This window comes from Anas platyrhynchos, chromosome 1 (assembly GCF_047663525.1).
Source record: "Anas platyrhynchos isolate ZD024472 breed Pekin duck chromosome 1, IASCAAS_PekinDuck_T2T, whole genome shotgun sequence".
Lineage (NCBI taxonomy): Eukaryota > Metazoa > Chordata > Aves > Anseriformes > Anatidae > Anas > Anas platyrhynchos.
Window position 1 is genome coordinate 8693251 of NC_092587.1, and position 16574 is coordinate 8709824.

A 16574-nucleotide genomic window follows, 5' to 3' on the forward strand; every position below is an offset into this window, starting at 1 on the left:
CTGGATAATATTATGAAAGTGGTGGAAAATAAGATGAAAATAGTATGTTGTCATGTTGTTGGTGGTACTAGAGGTGGCTCCACACACATTAGGTAGTAGACATGCAAAATTGTTTGCCAGGTTGTGTTGTAGATGCAAGAATTCTACAATGGCTCAAAAGGAGGCTGGTTAAGTACTTGAAAGTGATATCTAGTGGGGGTTACAAAAAGCTCAGAAAATCTTCTAAACTGAAAAGAGATGAAAAAAAAGAAAAGAAAAAGGGAGGATGGATAAAGGTAGAGAAACATCATATATGAATGCTCCATTCTTATTCTTCCTTAGTATTAATGTTGAAAGCAGACTACTAGATTGGATGAATCTTTGGTCATTGCAAACATGATTATATTTTCATTTAAGTAAGGAGATGTTGTCTAAGAGGGTTTTTCTGGAGTAAGATGAATGTTAAAAGTGGAGAAAATCCAACATTGTTTAAATGTAGAAAATTGGTAATGTGTTTTGTCCTACATATTGCTAAAGAAAACAAACTGAGAGGCAACATTAATGTTGAAAGAAGCTCAAATGTGATTACTTTTTCAGCTACTGAGTGTATGTGTTTGCAGTCTTGCCTTTATAGCTTTTCCATTTCATCTTATATTTCTGAGGAAGAGATTTGCAGTGTTTTCCTGGTGATTTCTCCTGGTAAATTTCCAAATACATACAGATGGACTTTTCTGCATTGCATTGCAACTTAGCTGCAAGTCTTCTATGTGCTGCTTTCCAAACCTGTAGCTAAACTTCAATACCGTAACTCACATTACAGTAATTACAGTACACATATGCTATCGACCAACAAAACCCAATCAGCTGCAGTAACTATATCTGCTAAAAAATGTCAGTCTTCTTCAGAAAGGAGATTGTTTTGTGGAGCAGTTAAAAGGGACGTGGTCAACTCATAGTTCATGAGTCAATTCAATGACTCATAATATTGAAATTCTTTTATTAAGCACACAAGGCATTTATTTTAATCTTGTTTTCATCTTTGGTCTCATCCGTTGTTGAGATTGGCCTTGCATGCTGAATTCTTATCTTTTTTTTATTATTATTATTTTATTTTTTGTGTGTTTTTTAAAAATGTTTATACAAACACTTCTGAAAAACAAGAATATAGCTGAGGTGCCTCTAAATGAATAGAGATGCCAAGGTATGAGTGGGATTTTGAATTGACTCACTCTGCATGTCCTGACTGATACACCTGTGTTATAATTCCAAATGTCACTGCCAACAGACAACTTTCTTATCATATAAATTTGCCTTTGGCAGATTTCTTTTTTTGGGAAAAAAAGAAAGAAAAAAAAAGTATAAAATATGTTATTATAATGGGTGTTGTTATTATTGTTCTTATTATGTTAAGTGTTAATGATGATGGTAAAAACTGTGGTATAACTGTCCTTACTCCAAAAATTTCTCTACTTAATGTTAAGAATAAATAAAATATCTGCTGCAATGTTTTTCTCTGTGTATGTTAATGTTTTGGCAGACAATATCTGCCATTTGTATCAGCCATCTGAAATTACTGCTTGATGATTGCTAGAGTGAGAACAACCCACAAGCTTATAGATGCTCTGGAAACAGTCAAGAAAGTTCTATGACAAGGTATTTTTCCATGAAGTCCATCTGAAAAAAAATAATAAAAAAATCTTGCCTCCACCCAATTTCTTAATTATGCGATACAATAGTAGTTTAGCAGTAATTTTCTTGGTAGAAATTTTAAGTTGTCTTTGTTATTTCAAGATGATACTTTCAGTGTTTGTTTTAATGGCACTCCTGTCACCCTATGTCTCAATCACAGATCTTCAGATAAACAAAGCTCAAGTCTGCGTGCATGAGGCTATGATTTTTCTGGGTTCAGGAGAAATGTGACTATTCTGTGTGTCCTAGAAAAAGTCGTGAGACCTCATCCTGCACTGTATATTATGCAGAAAGAATTAGCAATGAGCTCTTTCTATGCCTCTGGAGGAACACAAAGCAGCTGCAGTGGAGCGAAGGGTCTAGACAGCTGATCTCATTGAGGATGGAGGACGGTCAGCACAACAGAAGAAATGTTCGATAGCTTGTCAATTCATGACCCTAAGGTCTAAGAGGCTTCCATTCCCTCAGACAAATGCTGATCCTATTAATATGAATGGTTGAACTTCATTTGACATCAGCCAGTCCTGGGTTTGAGTGCAAGTACATTATAGCCTATGAAATTAATGCAAGTCACATACCCGTACTGAGCAGACAAGGGAAACAGTTTCCAGCAGTCATTGATTCTTTGGCTTTTGCAGTGCTGTGTGAAGATGCTGAATTGTTTTTTTGCGTGAAGATGCTGAATTGTTTTTTTCCTCTGTAACTCTTCCATGCTTTAGCATCTTCAGGATATTTGCTGAATTTTGTAAAGTTCACCTTTACACTTATAAATAAACATATGCATTTATTTAAAACTTATATGTCATATCTGATAACTTATTAAACTCTGTAGAAAAGAGCATATCACATTTAAGGTAGTAACATGAATAACTATTAATTAATATAATTTGATTCCACATCTTATCCACTTCAAGTCCACCTATGATGGCTAATGAATACATTGCTATCCATGAAACTAGAATGATAATAATGCATTTCCTTTGCAAAGACTCAATAAAGTATGTGCTAGTTATTGAATATTTTGAATTAAAAATGAGAGATGTATCATATATACATTTTAAAAAATACATCTTTTTATTGTTTTATTTGCCTCTGGGCACAGGGATTTTGGTTTTGCGGTGCAGATCCAAAAAAAAAAATAATCAAGTATTAGTTTGTCTAACAGGTTATTATTTTTTTTCCTTATTGTATAGGTGATTACTATTTAGTTTGATGGAGTGGACCAAAGCATGGACCAAGTTTCCTTTTGAATAGCCAGTTATAATAGTTGTTATGATGCTTCATTCTTACTGGTTCTAGTTTTCAGATTTTTTTTACAAAGAAATTGCACATCATACAGACAGTCCATGTACAGCTTTTGTATAATGCATGTTCATTTAGTTAGTAGTTATATTTGTAACTCCAGCTGCAGCCACCACTCTCTAAATCTGTCACTGAAGGATTTTGTTTTAAATTCTGCCTGGCTTTGTTTTCAGATGCTTCTGAATTCCTCCCTGTGTTGAGTCACAGCTGTGAAAAGAGAAATCTACCTCTAATTCAAAGGGTCAGTGGTTTAAAAGCACTAAAGCCCAGTGGGGAATAGCTTAAGGAAGATAGTTAATCATCATGATCCCAAGGGATTTAATAAACTTGCATCAGGCTCATTTGACATGAAGAGTCCTGGATGTCTTCAAGCCCTGGTTTCTTTGGGGAATGCCTGTTTTACCAAGGAATGGGATCCTCTATAGAACAAGCACCTGTGGTGGATGTTTGACACCTGTTCAGTTGTGGTTATGGAAACACAACTTAATCTTCTCCACCACGTCCCTATTCTAGCTAAAGCTGGCATTGAGGCCAAATCCTTTCTAGTCATTTTTCTTCCCACACCCCTAAGAAGCATTTAGTGTAGTAAGTACAGTGGCCTTCATTTCTTGATCTGTCTGGCAGATAATAGACTGAGAGAAAGGAGTTTCTAATTTAGGAAAAAAAAAAAAAAAAAAAAAAAAAGGAGTCAGGCTGGAATACACAGCTGATATTTTCTCTTCTGGGTGAGCAAAGATTGTTGGTATTGTTTGAATGTCACCTGTCCATACAGTGGTATTTCTCACAGCTTCCTCTTCTAGCTCCAAAGGAGGAACCCTGGAAGAAATCCCCTTCTCATCTGTTCAGTGCAGACAAAAGCATTATCTCAAATACAGAGTCAATATTTTAAGATTTTATTCTGGTGCTAGGTTCTCATGGGATGGGCAAGCCAGGACTGTTTATGTGAACAATATCTAGCGTTCTTGAGGTATTGGATTAAGTTGTATAGCTAATGTGGTTTCTATACCCATTCTGTGTGTACTTAATACATCTTGTGTGCATTGCTGTTCTTGATACAGGGATCGTGATCTGCTTGTGAATCAGCTCTTGAATGATTGCTGCTTTCAGACAGTTTCATAGAAGGAAAGACTTTCTGAATTCATATTTCAGTAGTAAAAGGGATTGATCTGTGAGCAGATCAGATAAGTGATGCCCGCATCGCAGGAGTCCTTGATGAGAATGCTCACTGTGGAATAGGAATAAACATTTGATGGCTGTCAGAGCCTTAAGCTGAGGAGTACAATATTGTTGGATGCTGCTGAAGACCTTCAGTGTATGATCTTTTTCAGTTATTTCTCTGTCCACTAGCTGTTAAAAGAACTAGTAGAAAAATGTAGGTAGGAATAGACATCAGGAGATCATATGGAGTTCAATCTGCAGTTCAAAGAAAAGAGAACTTCAGCTTTGGATCAGGTTGCTCAGAGCTATGTCCAGTCCAGATTCAGATGTCTGCATGGAAGTAGATCCCACAGCTTCTCTGGGCTCCTGTTCCACTGTTGACCACCCTCATAGGGAATGATGCTTTAGAAATCCCTCAAGATCAAGGCTGACTAGTCTTCTTAGAGGACAAGTGTTTATCAGGGCAAAAGAAACTAGAGGTGACACTTTACACTCTACCTTTGTTCGTATTAACATACTGGTTATGGCACTTCCTTAGTTACCAACTAGTTAACTGTCTATAAAGCGTTGCTATTTTTCAGTTAAGTTTTGATTCGTCTGTGCAGTCTGTGTCCTCACTTTAACCTCACGAGACAAAGGAAAGTTATTGTGGTTTGAAACCAAAGTGGAAATAGTTCTGTGTTGAATGGAGGTGGTGATGCCTGAATTTTTTTTTTTTGTTTTTTTCAGTATGGCTGTTTCAGATTCCAGGAACTGTTGTGTTAGCACCCTTCACAAAACAGCTTAAAAATAGACCTCCAGAATGACTCTCTTGAACCAAATATAAATTGATTTCTGTTGCAAAAATCAAGCAGAAAGTTCTCTCAGGGTCACGTAGCAGCATGTTCTAACCCTTGAAAATCTTCAAGTTGGTTAGCAGTGAACATAGACTTTGATAACCTGATGTCTGAGCTCACACAGTGTGTGTGTTAGGCCTTACACAGCTCTGTGAAATTCTTGTTTATGGAAAATGAAAGGAATTAAGGAACTGCCTGGATGTCGAGGGGATGTGGGTACTGGTCCTAACTGCTGGTGTGACCTTATGCAAGTGATGTCATCTCCTATGGCAACATTTAAAAAAAATCAATTGTCTCCTAATGGTGAGGATAGTGGATAGTGAATAGAAGCATTAAAGCTTTTAAACTGCTCAAGTGCTGTAGTGATCGGTACTCAGGGGAAACTTACTAAGAGAAATAGGTGCACATTAAGTTAGGATAAAATGAATTGTGTAAGCGTACAAATAGGACGTGTTATAGTGGTTCTGCTACCTCCCTATCACTTAGTCTCCAAATGGAAATGAAATAAAAAATGAAATTAAAAAAAAAAAAAGAGAAAGAAAAAGAAAAAAAAAAAAGAAAAAAAGAAAACAAACACATTCATCCTAACAATAAAATAACTAGGCTAATAAAAAAACATAGATCAGTGTACTGCAATGTGCACGTTGAGTTGAATATCATTTTACACATTGGCTGTACAAAGCATTGACACAAAATTAGTTGGACAACCAGTACAAAAAATATTCATCCAAAAGAGTTCAAGTGTACGATCATGAATTATTAAATCAAAATCTGTTAGAAATGTAAATTAAAATCCTTCAGGCACATCTCTCCCTGTACTGCAGTTTATATATTAAAGCTTTTCGAACTATGCTGTATGGAGTTCACTGACAGTGCATCTAATAATGAGGCCATATACTGATGAAAGGAATTATATGAAAATATGCCGTTGGATATACAGCAAACATATTTGATCAAAAGCCAAATGTCACATGAAATAAACATTTTTTAACCATCAATAAACTGTAATAGCCTGAATTCTTTTTAAAAACTATCACATTAGACAGCCGACAATGAACTAGTAATACTGGTAGGTAATGAAACATCCTATCAGAAATAGTACAGTAAAAATAACTCTGAAAATGGTTGTGTTGAGGCCAACTGTAATACAAAGAGGCCTATCCTTAATATATGCAACATTCTAGTTTTCTTTAAGAGTCCTATAGGCAGCTTTTAGATACAGCTGGGATGTCTGTGAGTACCTACAAGCATATAAGAAAAATTCCAAGAACAATAAACTAGCTGGCGAAAAATTTCTGCTTATATCAGACAAATCTAGCTACAATTTTAACACAGTATTTGCTGTGACATGAAATAAACATAATTATATTTGTAAATGTAAGTATTTATTCTTCCCTTTCTACCAACTTTTTTGCTTGTTTTTGTTTGGTTGGTTTTAGTAGGATCTGTTGGATTATGATTCTATGGATAAACTGGGTGGCTGTGGGCAGAATGACTTTTATATTGTTGTATAGTATGGAGTTAATAAAGCTATTTATAAGCTGGAGAGAGCTTAGGTCTGGGTTGCTTGGATCAAGGACAGATGATCCCTATATGTTTGCATCTGTAGATGTAGATGTAGAAAGCCCACTGGCTATACTCTTCCACAGTATGAACAGTTATATACCTTGCTTTTGTATGGTGACTAGAAATGAGTCTGGACTTGATTCATGACAGATTTCAACAGTGTGAAATTCACTGTCTTCCCGTCACAAACACGCAAAATAAGTAAGAAAAGTCTCCATGCATGTAAATAATCTGTAAAATACTCCTTTGCCTCTAGTTACTGGTGACCCCAGAAATACCAGCAAGTCCAGACCTCTGATAATTGAACTGTCAGTGCTGGAGGACTCATGCTCTACCCCTGCAGATGTTGGCAGGTCTCCTATGAAAGGATGTACAGAGAACAGTTTTTCCATAGTAAAACACTGGCAAGAACTCCTGGAGGTGAAAAAGAGACTGTAATCCTTCCTTTGAGTTGGCTTTTGTAGATGTATATTTCTTCCAACAAAATAATGGTGGTTGCAGGGTCAGTGGTTTAGCTGGCTTGACATTGCTGCCTGGGGTTAATTCAGGTTTTAGCAGCACCAGTGCAATCTGTAAGTGTTTAAATGTTCAAGTAGGTCTCTCCAAAGCGAGCATTTATTTTCTCTGATGGCCATCATGACACTTTTCTGGCTTTTCAAGTATTTTCCCAGTAACAGGCCAAAGCTGTTCCACAGGCTGAGCTTTCTGCATGCCTTCTTTCCCTGCCTACTTTACTCAGCCGAGCCACCCCAAGTGCTCCAGGTGGTGACAGATGTTTTAGAGGAAAATTCTCTGGCTCTCTTCAAAAAACTTCAAACATCATGGTACTCGGCAGGAAGTGGCTTTCATCTAGTCTACCTTTTCGTTAAATGTCTTGAGGAATTTTCATCCTACTGCCTTTTCCTTTTCTTGGATACCTAAGTTACAAAACCCAAAACAGAATTGCTTTTCATAGTTTGAGAGGCTTTTTTGGTCTGCTGGGAAGGCATGCTGTACCTACGATATTGTAATGTTGAGGTTTGGCTTAATGTTCCTTTTGATTCTTATATGTGTTGCTAAATCATACAATACATTGCATTTTTTTTTTCTTCGTCTTTTTTTTCTTGTTTTTCTTCTTATATATATATTTTAATGATCAGGTGTGTAGGGTGTTCTCATATCGTTCTTAAAAAGAGCTTAGCTTATGGGAAGCTGTTACTACAGACATAGTATCTGAAGTCACAGTTCTTCCCACACAAAAGAAAAAAAAAAAGAAAAAAAAAAAGAAACAAACAAACAAACAAAAAGACGTTTGAGATGCATATGCATCTAATATTAGAGTGAATGGCACTCTTTTTTTTTTTTTTTTTTTAATATATATATATATATATATATGGAGGCACAATATACAAAGAATTCATGTTCAGGAATAACATTTCAAGAATAACATCATCAGTCTTGGATTTATGCATTACACATCCAGAATACATAGTGCCACAGATAAAACTTCTCAAAATCACTGTTTTTAGTAATATATAACAAGTTTGTGTACATGGTTATCTATCAATCACATTCTGAAAGGATTACTTCTGTGTCTACGTGAAATCTTTGGGCGTAATCCTGACCCTTTTGACACTGACCTGAAAAATATCCCAGTATCTTCTGAGGATAAAGTACTCATTTCCTATACGTATAATTTTAAGTGCATTATAGTAAAGTTCATGGTCAGATGAACTCTTCATGGCAGTGTGACAGAAACCACTCTATAAAGGTTACCCATTTTTAAGAGTTTTTATCTCCTAACAGACTACATGCCTTTTATAAATGCTTCCATCAGCAGACTAGTTTCATTTAACTCTGTATTCAGAAAAATGAAGCCATAAAATTAAAAAAAAATAATAATAATATTATCTTCAGTCTTCTTCTCTTACATTTCAGTTTCTTCGTCTCCATTTTTACTCTAGCTTTGTCTTAATGAACTAAAAATCCAGTGTAAGCCTCAAGCGTATTTACACCCATTGGAGAGCTTTTTTTTTTTTTATTATTATTATTATCAAATGATTCTCTGCAGTGAAACTAATTTTGACTTCTTGCTTCCTCAATTGCATCCTCTTCGTTTCTCAGTCCCATAATTTTATTTACCTCTACTTGGCTGTTGTCATGTGGGAATGAAAACAGCAGTTTTTCTTGCTTTCTGAATTACTGGTGTTGAATGGATAGAGTATAAATCCTGTGAGGAGCTCAGTAAAGATAAAGCCTGTAAAGCTTTGTAAAACTCCTTATAACCCAGCTGGGTTATGTATCATATGAATTGTTACTATTCATCTGGGTGTTTAACAATAGCAAGGTCTATTTTATGACAAAACCTTATCTAAACCAGATATACCTAAAACAATGATGTAAAAAAATAAAAAAATAAATTAGTCACCCACTGTAGGCTGTAGTGTTAGGAAGTGATGTGATATTGATCTCTCTCTCTCTCCCTCTCTCTCTCTTTTTTTTTTTTTTTTCTGTAAAAAGAATTATTTTTCTGAATCCTGGAAGAGAACATTTGCTGCATTATAAACAGCACAAAAGCTACTTAATAAATGGGAGAATAGTGATGAATAATACTGTTTACCAGTTCTTGGATGGAGTTAGCTTTAAGCTGAGATTTCACAATGAAGAGAAAAGCATCCTCTGCCAAATAATATATCAACAGAGCCTATCTAAGAGCTACATTAGCATAGTTACATTATGCTCTGGATCAATGTCATCTTTGTTACTTAAAAAGCAAATTAAAGATTTTAAGTAAGTCTGGAGATACAATTTTACTTTTAGTCCATTTTATTTTATGAATTATTTTATGACTCATGTGTTTACAGTTTCCCTTCCTATTGATGCAGAATGCTCAATATCCAATCCATGATTATAGTATAGTATTGAAATACACTAATATTATTCCTGAAAAGGTATGTGATAGATGAGATGTTTACAAGAAAATGCATTGGAAGAATATCTATGTATTTGTGGTTAAAATAATGTGCTTTAAATGTGAATGCATATATATAAAACTTCTGTTTGATGTAGTTAAACAGATAATATATCTTTTAATACATTTGAATTGTGGGTGGGAATTTTGTTTCTTTTTGTAGTTGAAAAATTTATTTATTATTAATTATTATTGCTAATAAGCAATATGTTCGTCTAGTAGTACGCTCATGCTCTGTGGTTGATGAAGATATCATCACAAGGGACATCTTTTATTCTCTTCTTATTCCATGGAAAAATAAAATAAAATCCTCAAATCCCAGTCAGTGACAGAGGAAAAGAAAGAAAACCTTGGGTATCAAAGATAATAGTTTACATATTGAGATTAGATGACCTTGGTGACTTATTGAATCTACTTATGAATCCATAGTGATTATCAGATATTTTTCTATTCTATTCTTGCCTTTTTAAAATAACATGAGCCAAATAAAAGATTTTCAGTGGTTATTTGCAATTTATACCATTGCTATTAGATGCAGATCACAATCTGGTTAATCACTTTAGCTTGCATTTGTTGCAGGCTGTTTTCATCATCCTCTTCATCGGAGTACAAAATTCTGAATTTTAAAATGGCCATGGAAAACTAGCACTGGAGACTGGAGGTTTTAAATTATCCTCCAATTCAGAAGAGGTTTTTCTTATGGAATTCAGTTGAGTTACATGAGCTACTGTTTAAAAATTGTATGTTTGTGGATGGGTCACAGTCCTTTCAATTCTGGACTTCATGATGCCAAGGGAGGTCGGACACCTACTCAGTATTTGTGAATGTGAAATTTTGCATTCAGATAGGGTTTAGCTGAACAATCTGAAAAAAAACAACACAACACTCCCATAAGCACAGAGCTCCCTACTGGCTGTGTATTTGAGAAGCCTGAAGAGCTCTGTTTATTGCAACAAAGGGCCTGGAATAAATTATGTTTAGTAAATTGGCTCCAGGTTTTCCTCTTTCAGACAGTAGCTTCAGAGTGATCTGTTTTATAGACTCCACTAAATCTGACCAATTGTAGAGAGGTGACACCTCATTTAGGGGACGTGACATCACACATGTGCCAGTTACATCCAGCTGCCTCTCTCTGGCAAGATGGCAGGACACCGGCAGATCCATGTTTTGTCTTTTGGCAGTTTTCACCCACACTCACTGTGAATTTACAGGCCCCACAGGGAGGTCCAGGCACGATGGAGCCAGGCGCCTTGTCCCCTCTTCAACCAGGCACCTCCCACCCCCGTGTGGGGTAAATAATAGCTCCTTTCTTCTAGTGGAAATACCCTGTTACTGGTGAGATGTGTACATAGCCTCCTTCCTCAGCCAGTCTCACAGGTGATAATTAACACAATGCAGATATTTCCTAACTGAAGGCAAGGTGGGAAAGTGGGAAAGCAATTTTGGCCTCAGCGTTTTTTGTTTTTTTTTTTTTTTTCAAGTTAATTTTCCTCATTTATTTTGTGTCTGACTATGATGAGGAAGTTTTAGAGCATGTTGGTGCTTAGCAGAAATATTGAAGAACTAAAGGAAACAATAATTTTGCTCCCCTGACAAAGCTCTTGTTTTTTGAGCAGAGGAAAAAAAAGGAGTTAGATTAGCTTTTAGGTTTCGTATTTTATTTCTGTTCATGGGTCTGATTATTTTAGAACAGCGTGATTGACATTACATATGGTACAGAGAAGAAGGGTACTTCCTGAAGATTAATGGCCAGTTATTTGGTCTGAAGTTCATTAACCTGGGCTGGTCATTAGACTGCTGGAAGGACTCTGTGTGGAAGCTGGAACTGTATTAGAAGATCATCATAAACTAAAAATATATGTGACAATCTGGCTGAGTTGCAGTGAGTCTAGGACAAGACAGTTGGCTCAAGCTCACACAGCAGCTGTCTTCAGTGAAAACTAAAAGCCTTATGTCAAAAATTAAAGCAAATATTTTTTCACAGACATTGTTCAAGTGAAAGGAAAAAAAATAAAAATTTCCATTAGCAAAAGAGCCTTACATGAAAAAACAAGGTTTCTTATGACCAAAAAGCCGAATTCGGTGCTGATCTTCAGTCTGCAATTAAGCAATTGCAGAAATTTGCAAAATTTGGGCAACTGCTTTCTTTTTTTCTGCCAGTGGTAATTTTTTTCCTGACTTGTCACTGTACTTTGTCTTGAGCAGATGAACCCCAAATCCTTTAGTGAGATCCCTGTTGGCTGAGACCCAGAGCCCCAAGCCACTAAATCTCATCGTACTTGCAGTGAGACTGATTCTCTGTTGTTTCTTTTTCAAGTACGGTTTATCTCTGTCATCCCTGTGAAGATGAACTGGGCTGTTATGTCTTGTCTTAATACCCCCCTGCTTCTCTTCCCTCATTCTTTTCCCCTTTTTCACCCCAAAATGATGTGATAGGACCCTGAAACAGACAAATCAACATAAGCTTTTTTGTTTGTTTTTTGTTGTTGTCCAACTACAAATATGTGTACCAGCATGTAAGAAATAAGGGCTATCATCTCTCAGGATCCTACACTCCAGTTAAGAGAGTGGAAAGAGGAATGAGAGACATTTCAAATTCCTCCCCTCCCCTCCCCTCCCCTCCCCTCCCCTCCCCTCCCCTCCCCTCCCCTCCCCTTCCCTTCCCTTCCCTTCCCTTCCCTTCCCTTCCCTTCCCTTCCCTTCCCTTCCCTTCCCTTCCCTTCCCTTCCCTTCCCTTCCCTTCCCTTCCCTTCCCTTCCCTTCCCTTCCCTTCCCTTCCCTTCCCTTCCCTTCCCTTCCCTTCCCTTCCCTTCCCTTCCCTTCCCTTCCCTTCCCTTTTTCTCTTTCTTTTCCTTTTTCTCTTTCTTTTTCTTTTTCTCTTTTCTTTTTCTTTTTCTCTTTTCTTTTTCTTTTTCTTTTTCTTTTTCTTTTTCTTTTTCTTTTTCTTTTTCTTTTTCTTTTTCTTTTTCTTTTTCTTTTTTTTTTCTTTTTTTTTTCTTTTTCTTTTTCTTATCTTACTAATATGTAACAGCTCTTGGCCAAAAGTAGTGCATTCAGACACAGAATGGGGGTGTTGAGGAAGGGATTGAGAAGAAAGAAGTTTAATGTTCTGCGTAGGAAGGATGCTTCGGGCATTTTACAAATCTGTTCCCCTCTCTCTTTCCTCATCACGCCCTTCCTGTACACTCCCTTGTCCTTTAGTATTGGCAGAAGTGCTGGAGGCTCAGAAAGCCCCAACTTCATCTGAGAAAGGTTTCCTCTGTCAGAGAGAACTAAAGGAGTCCTCTTTCCAGTCTCTTTGTGCCGGGAAGGAGGTACTACCTGCCTCATGAGCTGGTGAATTGATTTTGGATGCCTCAACAGCATGCAGAGAGGTTCTGGCACCAGTGCTGCAGCTAGGTAAAGTTCAAGACAAGGGGTGGCTCATGAGGGGGGTGAGCTGGATTGTATTTCTCGTGGGCTCACAAGGAGCCTTCCTTCTGGTGCCTGTGCAAGTGATAGATATTGTGGCCTTTGAGATCACTCTTTTTATCAGGCTGTTTTGGTACCTTTCAGAAAAGAATTTTCATGACAAGTCATGAGCCATTAATCTCATTATTAACCATAGCATTTCCTTACATCTTGATTTACAGAATCACTCAAACACTGACATTTGTCATTTTGCTGTCTATCTTCCCTAGCCTTTTGTTATGGTGCACCTCCAGGGGAAAGGATCTGGTCTCATGTATATTTTCATGCTCCGACCTCTGTGATTTATTAAACATAAGTTTCAACCTTTAGAACCTCAGGATGTCATGTCAAATAACTTCAAATCAATTAAAAAAAAAAAAAAAAAAAAAAAAAGCAAAATGGATCTTTTATAACTGGGTACAAAATAAGACAACTGTTGCTGCTTTCTGTGCAGCTACTGGGGTGGCTGTGTGACCTGTGTGACCTGTAGGAATTAGGTTCACTACAGTTTTATGATTGCGATTTTGCATAGGGAAAATAAGGACATTGATAATTACTTTCTTTTGTTAAACACTTTAAGATTTATGGAATATGAATGATTGTTATTAAGTGAAAAGTGTTGCAAAGCTGGCTTAGTTGCATACTGTGTTAACATAGTCTCATATCAGCCTATTGACCTCAGCATGAACCACTCATTAAAGTTTATAGGACATTTTGGTGGATGAATTGAGGCAGTTATTCCACTGAAAATATCTTACTGCAAAGCACATTGAAGTCCATCATCTGTGTTGACTTTTTTCTCTATTAAAACTAAACACAACAGCTTGCTGTATCCAATTTTCTTAGTTTATTTATGAAAGTTTATGATGGGTATGTACTCACTGTTAACTCAACTTGTTCACTCATGGTATCTCAGATATTACAGCTTATTCTAGTCATACCATAAACATACAATAGCTGTTGTACTGAGATAAAGAATGAGTTATAAAACTTTTAAGAAATCTAATGGAACTGTATGAGATAATGAGATACATTAATATTTTTGAGTGACAAATGATGTTTTTATGGATATTACATTAATTTAATTTGTGCTCAGACTTTAGTTATGCTAGACATTGGTATTTGAAAAGTTTAAATATTTTTTCATCCCTAGTAAGTGTAGTATTAAAGAAACAGATATACAACATTTAGATTTATACTAAACAAAACAAAACAAAAAGCAAACTTTTGTAACAAATGTGTTAAATTAGCTACTCTTTAAAGATAGGTCTGGCTTGTTTTCAGAAATACTATCTTGTTTTCAGAAATACTATTTATATGATAATGCAAAAGATCTACAGATGTTTCCTTTTTGTTTTCAGATTAAATTTGGATTGTTTGAAATAGCAGGGAGGTATTTCACCATACTGCAAAAGATACAGAAGAAGAGAGCAGAATGAGAACGTCTCAGATACCGAATGCCTGCTGCCTGTTATCTTTAGCGATGCTGCTCCTTCCAGTCACTGGAACATCAAAGCAAACTATACCAAGACTGAAGCTTTCCTATAAAGGTAACTTAACTTATGTGTAATCTTACTTATGTGTATTTCTTGTTGAGGAGGTTGAGAAGGTTGAAGGGTTTAAATATATAGTTAAAAAATTCTTTAATGCCCATGTTCTGTGTGGATTTCTTGTTGCTTTGATTGTACAGTAAACTTGAACAGTTTTCACAAGATACAGAGATATATCACTGATATTGTCTCCTTTAGCTAAAGCAAATGCTCACCAGATTGTTATTTTTCAGTTATGTCAGCACCCTGTGCTTATGGGAGCTCAATTTGCTCTCAGTTTTTCAAACATTGGTCTTTGTATGCATTTCAGAATCACACTCGGGATTGTCTGACAGGACAGGAGGCTGTAAAGCCTTCATCAGTGGTTATGATATGTTTATCATGAGCTCTAACACTCACAGGAATTTATTGAGTAAATAGAATGAAATATTATTTATTTACAGGCTTCTCTTTTGCTAGATGTGTATACCAGTGTGTATGGAATTCCACTGTGTATATCTGTGTTTGAATGTGTTTGCAAGAGAGACAGAGGAAGAGAGATCAAGAGATCTTGACAACATTTTTATAAATTCAGGAAACAGTTACACTCACTTAAGCCAATGAATACAGAGACTGAAAGACCTGACATGAGTTATGAACGTTAGCAGTAAAAAATCCCTAACACATAGCCAGACTTTTCACAACTAGGCTTTTTGGAGATAATTCCCAATAGCAGCATATACCATATGGCAATGGCATTTATTGTGGATTTGACACTCATGATTAGTGAATTCTTCTTGACTTCAAAAGCAGATAGCCTTTAGCAAAATCCTGATGGATGCATTTGGCAGGTAAGGAGAAAGGGAGAGAAAAATTATTGAGGTCAACACAGGGAAAAAAAAAATCACTGCAATCTTAGTTTGAAATAGTGGCAGAGACCTGCTGGGAGTGGTTGGGAAAATGCCTGAGCTCGTTCAAAAAGATAATGAACGGATGATTGATATTTAGGCCCTGACCCAAACTTTTATTAGCAACTTTATAAACCTTTCAGTTTGGCTTGAGGGTTACAGTTTCCTATCCAAACTTATCCACCTATATCCCTCTAGGGGGAAAAAAACAACAACATATACAAACCAGCACATAAATCTTAATTTGGAGAGCTGCAATGTAACTGAAAAATCAAAGGAGAGAGAATTATCAGATTTTTTTTTTTTTTTTTTTGGGGGGGGGGGTGGGGAGAGGGGTGGAGGTGGTAATTTTTGTTCTTCCATAACGTACAAGAAAATAAATTACTGCTTTTAAAATAAGAAAGAGGGAAAAGAGTCTTAAAAAGCAAAACAACAACAACAAAAATCTCATCCATTTTATTCATTTGATATTATACCTCTGAATAATATATGGAGAACAAGTAAAGGAAAACATGGAGCTTTTATTCTTTCTGAAGCAAAACACCACTTCTCTTACCCAGAAGGAAAACAAATGAATTGTTCATGTACATGTACATATATATATTTTTTAAGAAACTGCATTTGATTCCCAGAAACATTGGATGCCTTTCTAAGCCATGATATGAAAAGTTCTAGTGTGGCCATCCACTTCAAAAACAACCAAGATCAGGCATGTTTAATCCACAGATGATATATATATGTATATACATATATATATATTTTTTTTTTTTTTGTCAAATAACCACCCTGCAGCCACGTGTCTGGGTTTTAAAGAGCAATTCTGATTTTTTTCTTGGAGCTTGCTTGTCAATGGGTGATGGACTTTGCGTTGTAAATGATCCAGCTAGTATGTCATAACAAAATCAAGATTTTGTTGTTGACAGCAGTGTGTCAGATGTTATGACTATTTAATATAGTTGTCAGAACTAAACTTACTTTTCTTTTCTTTTTCTGAACTTTTTTTTTTTTCCCAAGCATTCCAGCCAAAATAACTTCAAGGTTTCTGTGCATAAGTTGTAAGAGAAATGAACTGTCTTGCCAATTCTCATAAAATTGGTAGAGTCATGTCATTGACAAGTCCTGGCATCTCCATTCTTTGGAGTTTGAATATCATGAGGATAATATGAAGCCTTTTTCCATCTTTATGGAAAACTGACCAAACTTGGCC

At 36.1% G+C, this 16574-nt stretch overlaps 1 protein-coding gene across 4 annotated transcripts in view; it reads left to right on the plus strand.

Annotated features, from left to right (window-relative positions):
• SEMA3D (semaphorin 3D) overlaps positions 1-16574 on the plus strand; it is a 142897-nt gene that overhangs the window by 30749 nt on the left and 95574 nt on the right. For all 4 annotated transcript variants that reach the window (XM_027460118.3, XM_027460093.3, XM_038186215.2 and 1 more), the window contains exon 2: positions 14292-14480. In XM_027460118.3, the coding sequence (XP_027315919.1) occupies positions 14366-14480 (115 nt within the window). In that variant the 5' untranslated portion in view covers positions 14292-14365. The remainder of the gene's footprint in view (positions 1-14291; positions 14481-16574) is intronic.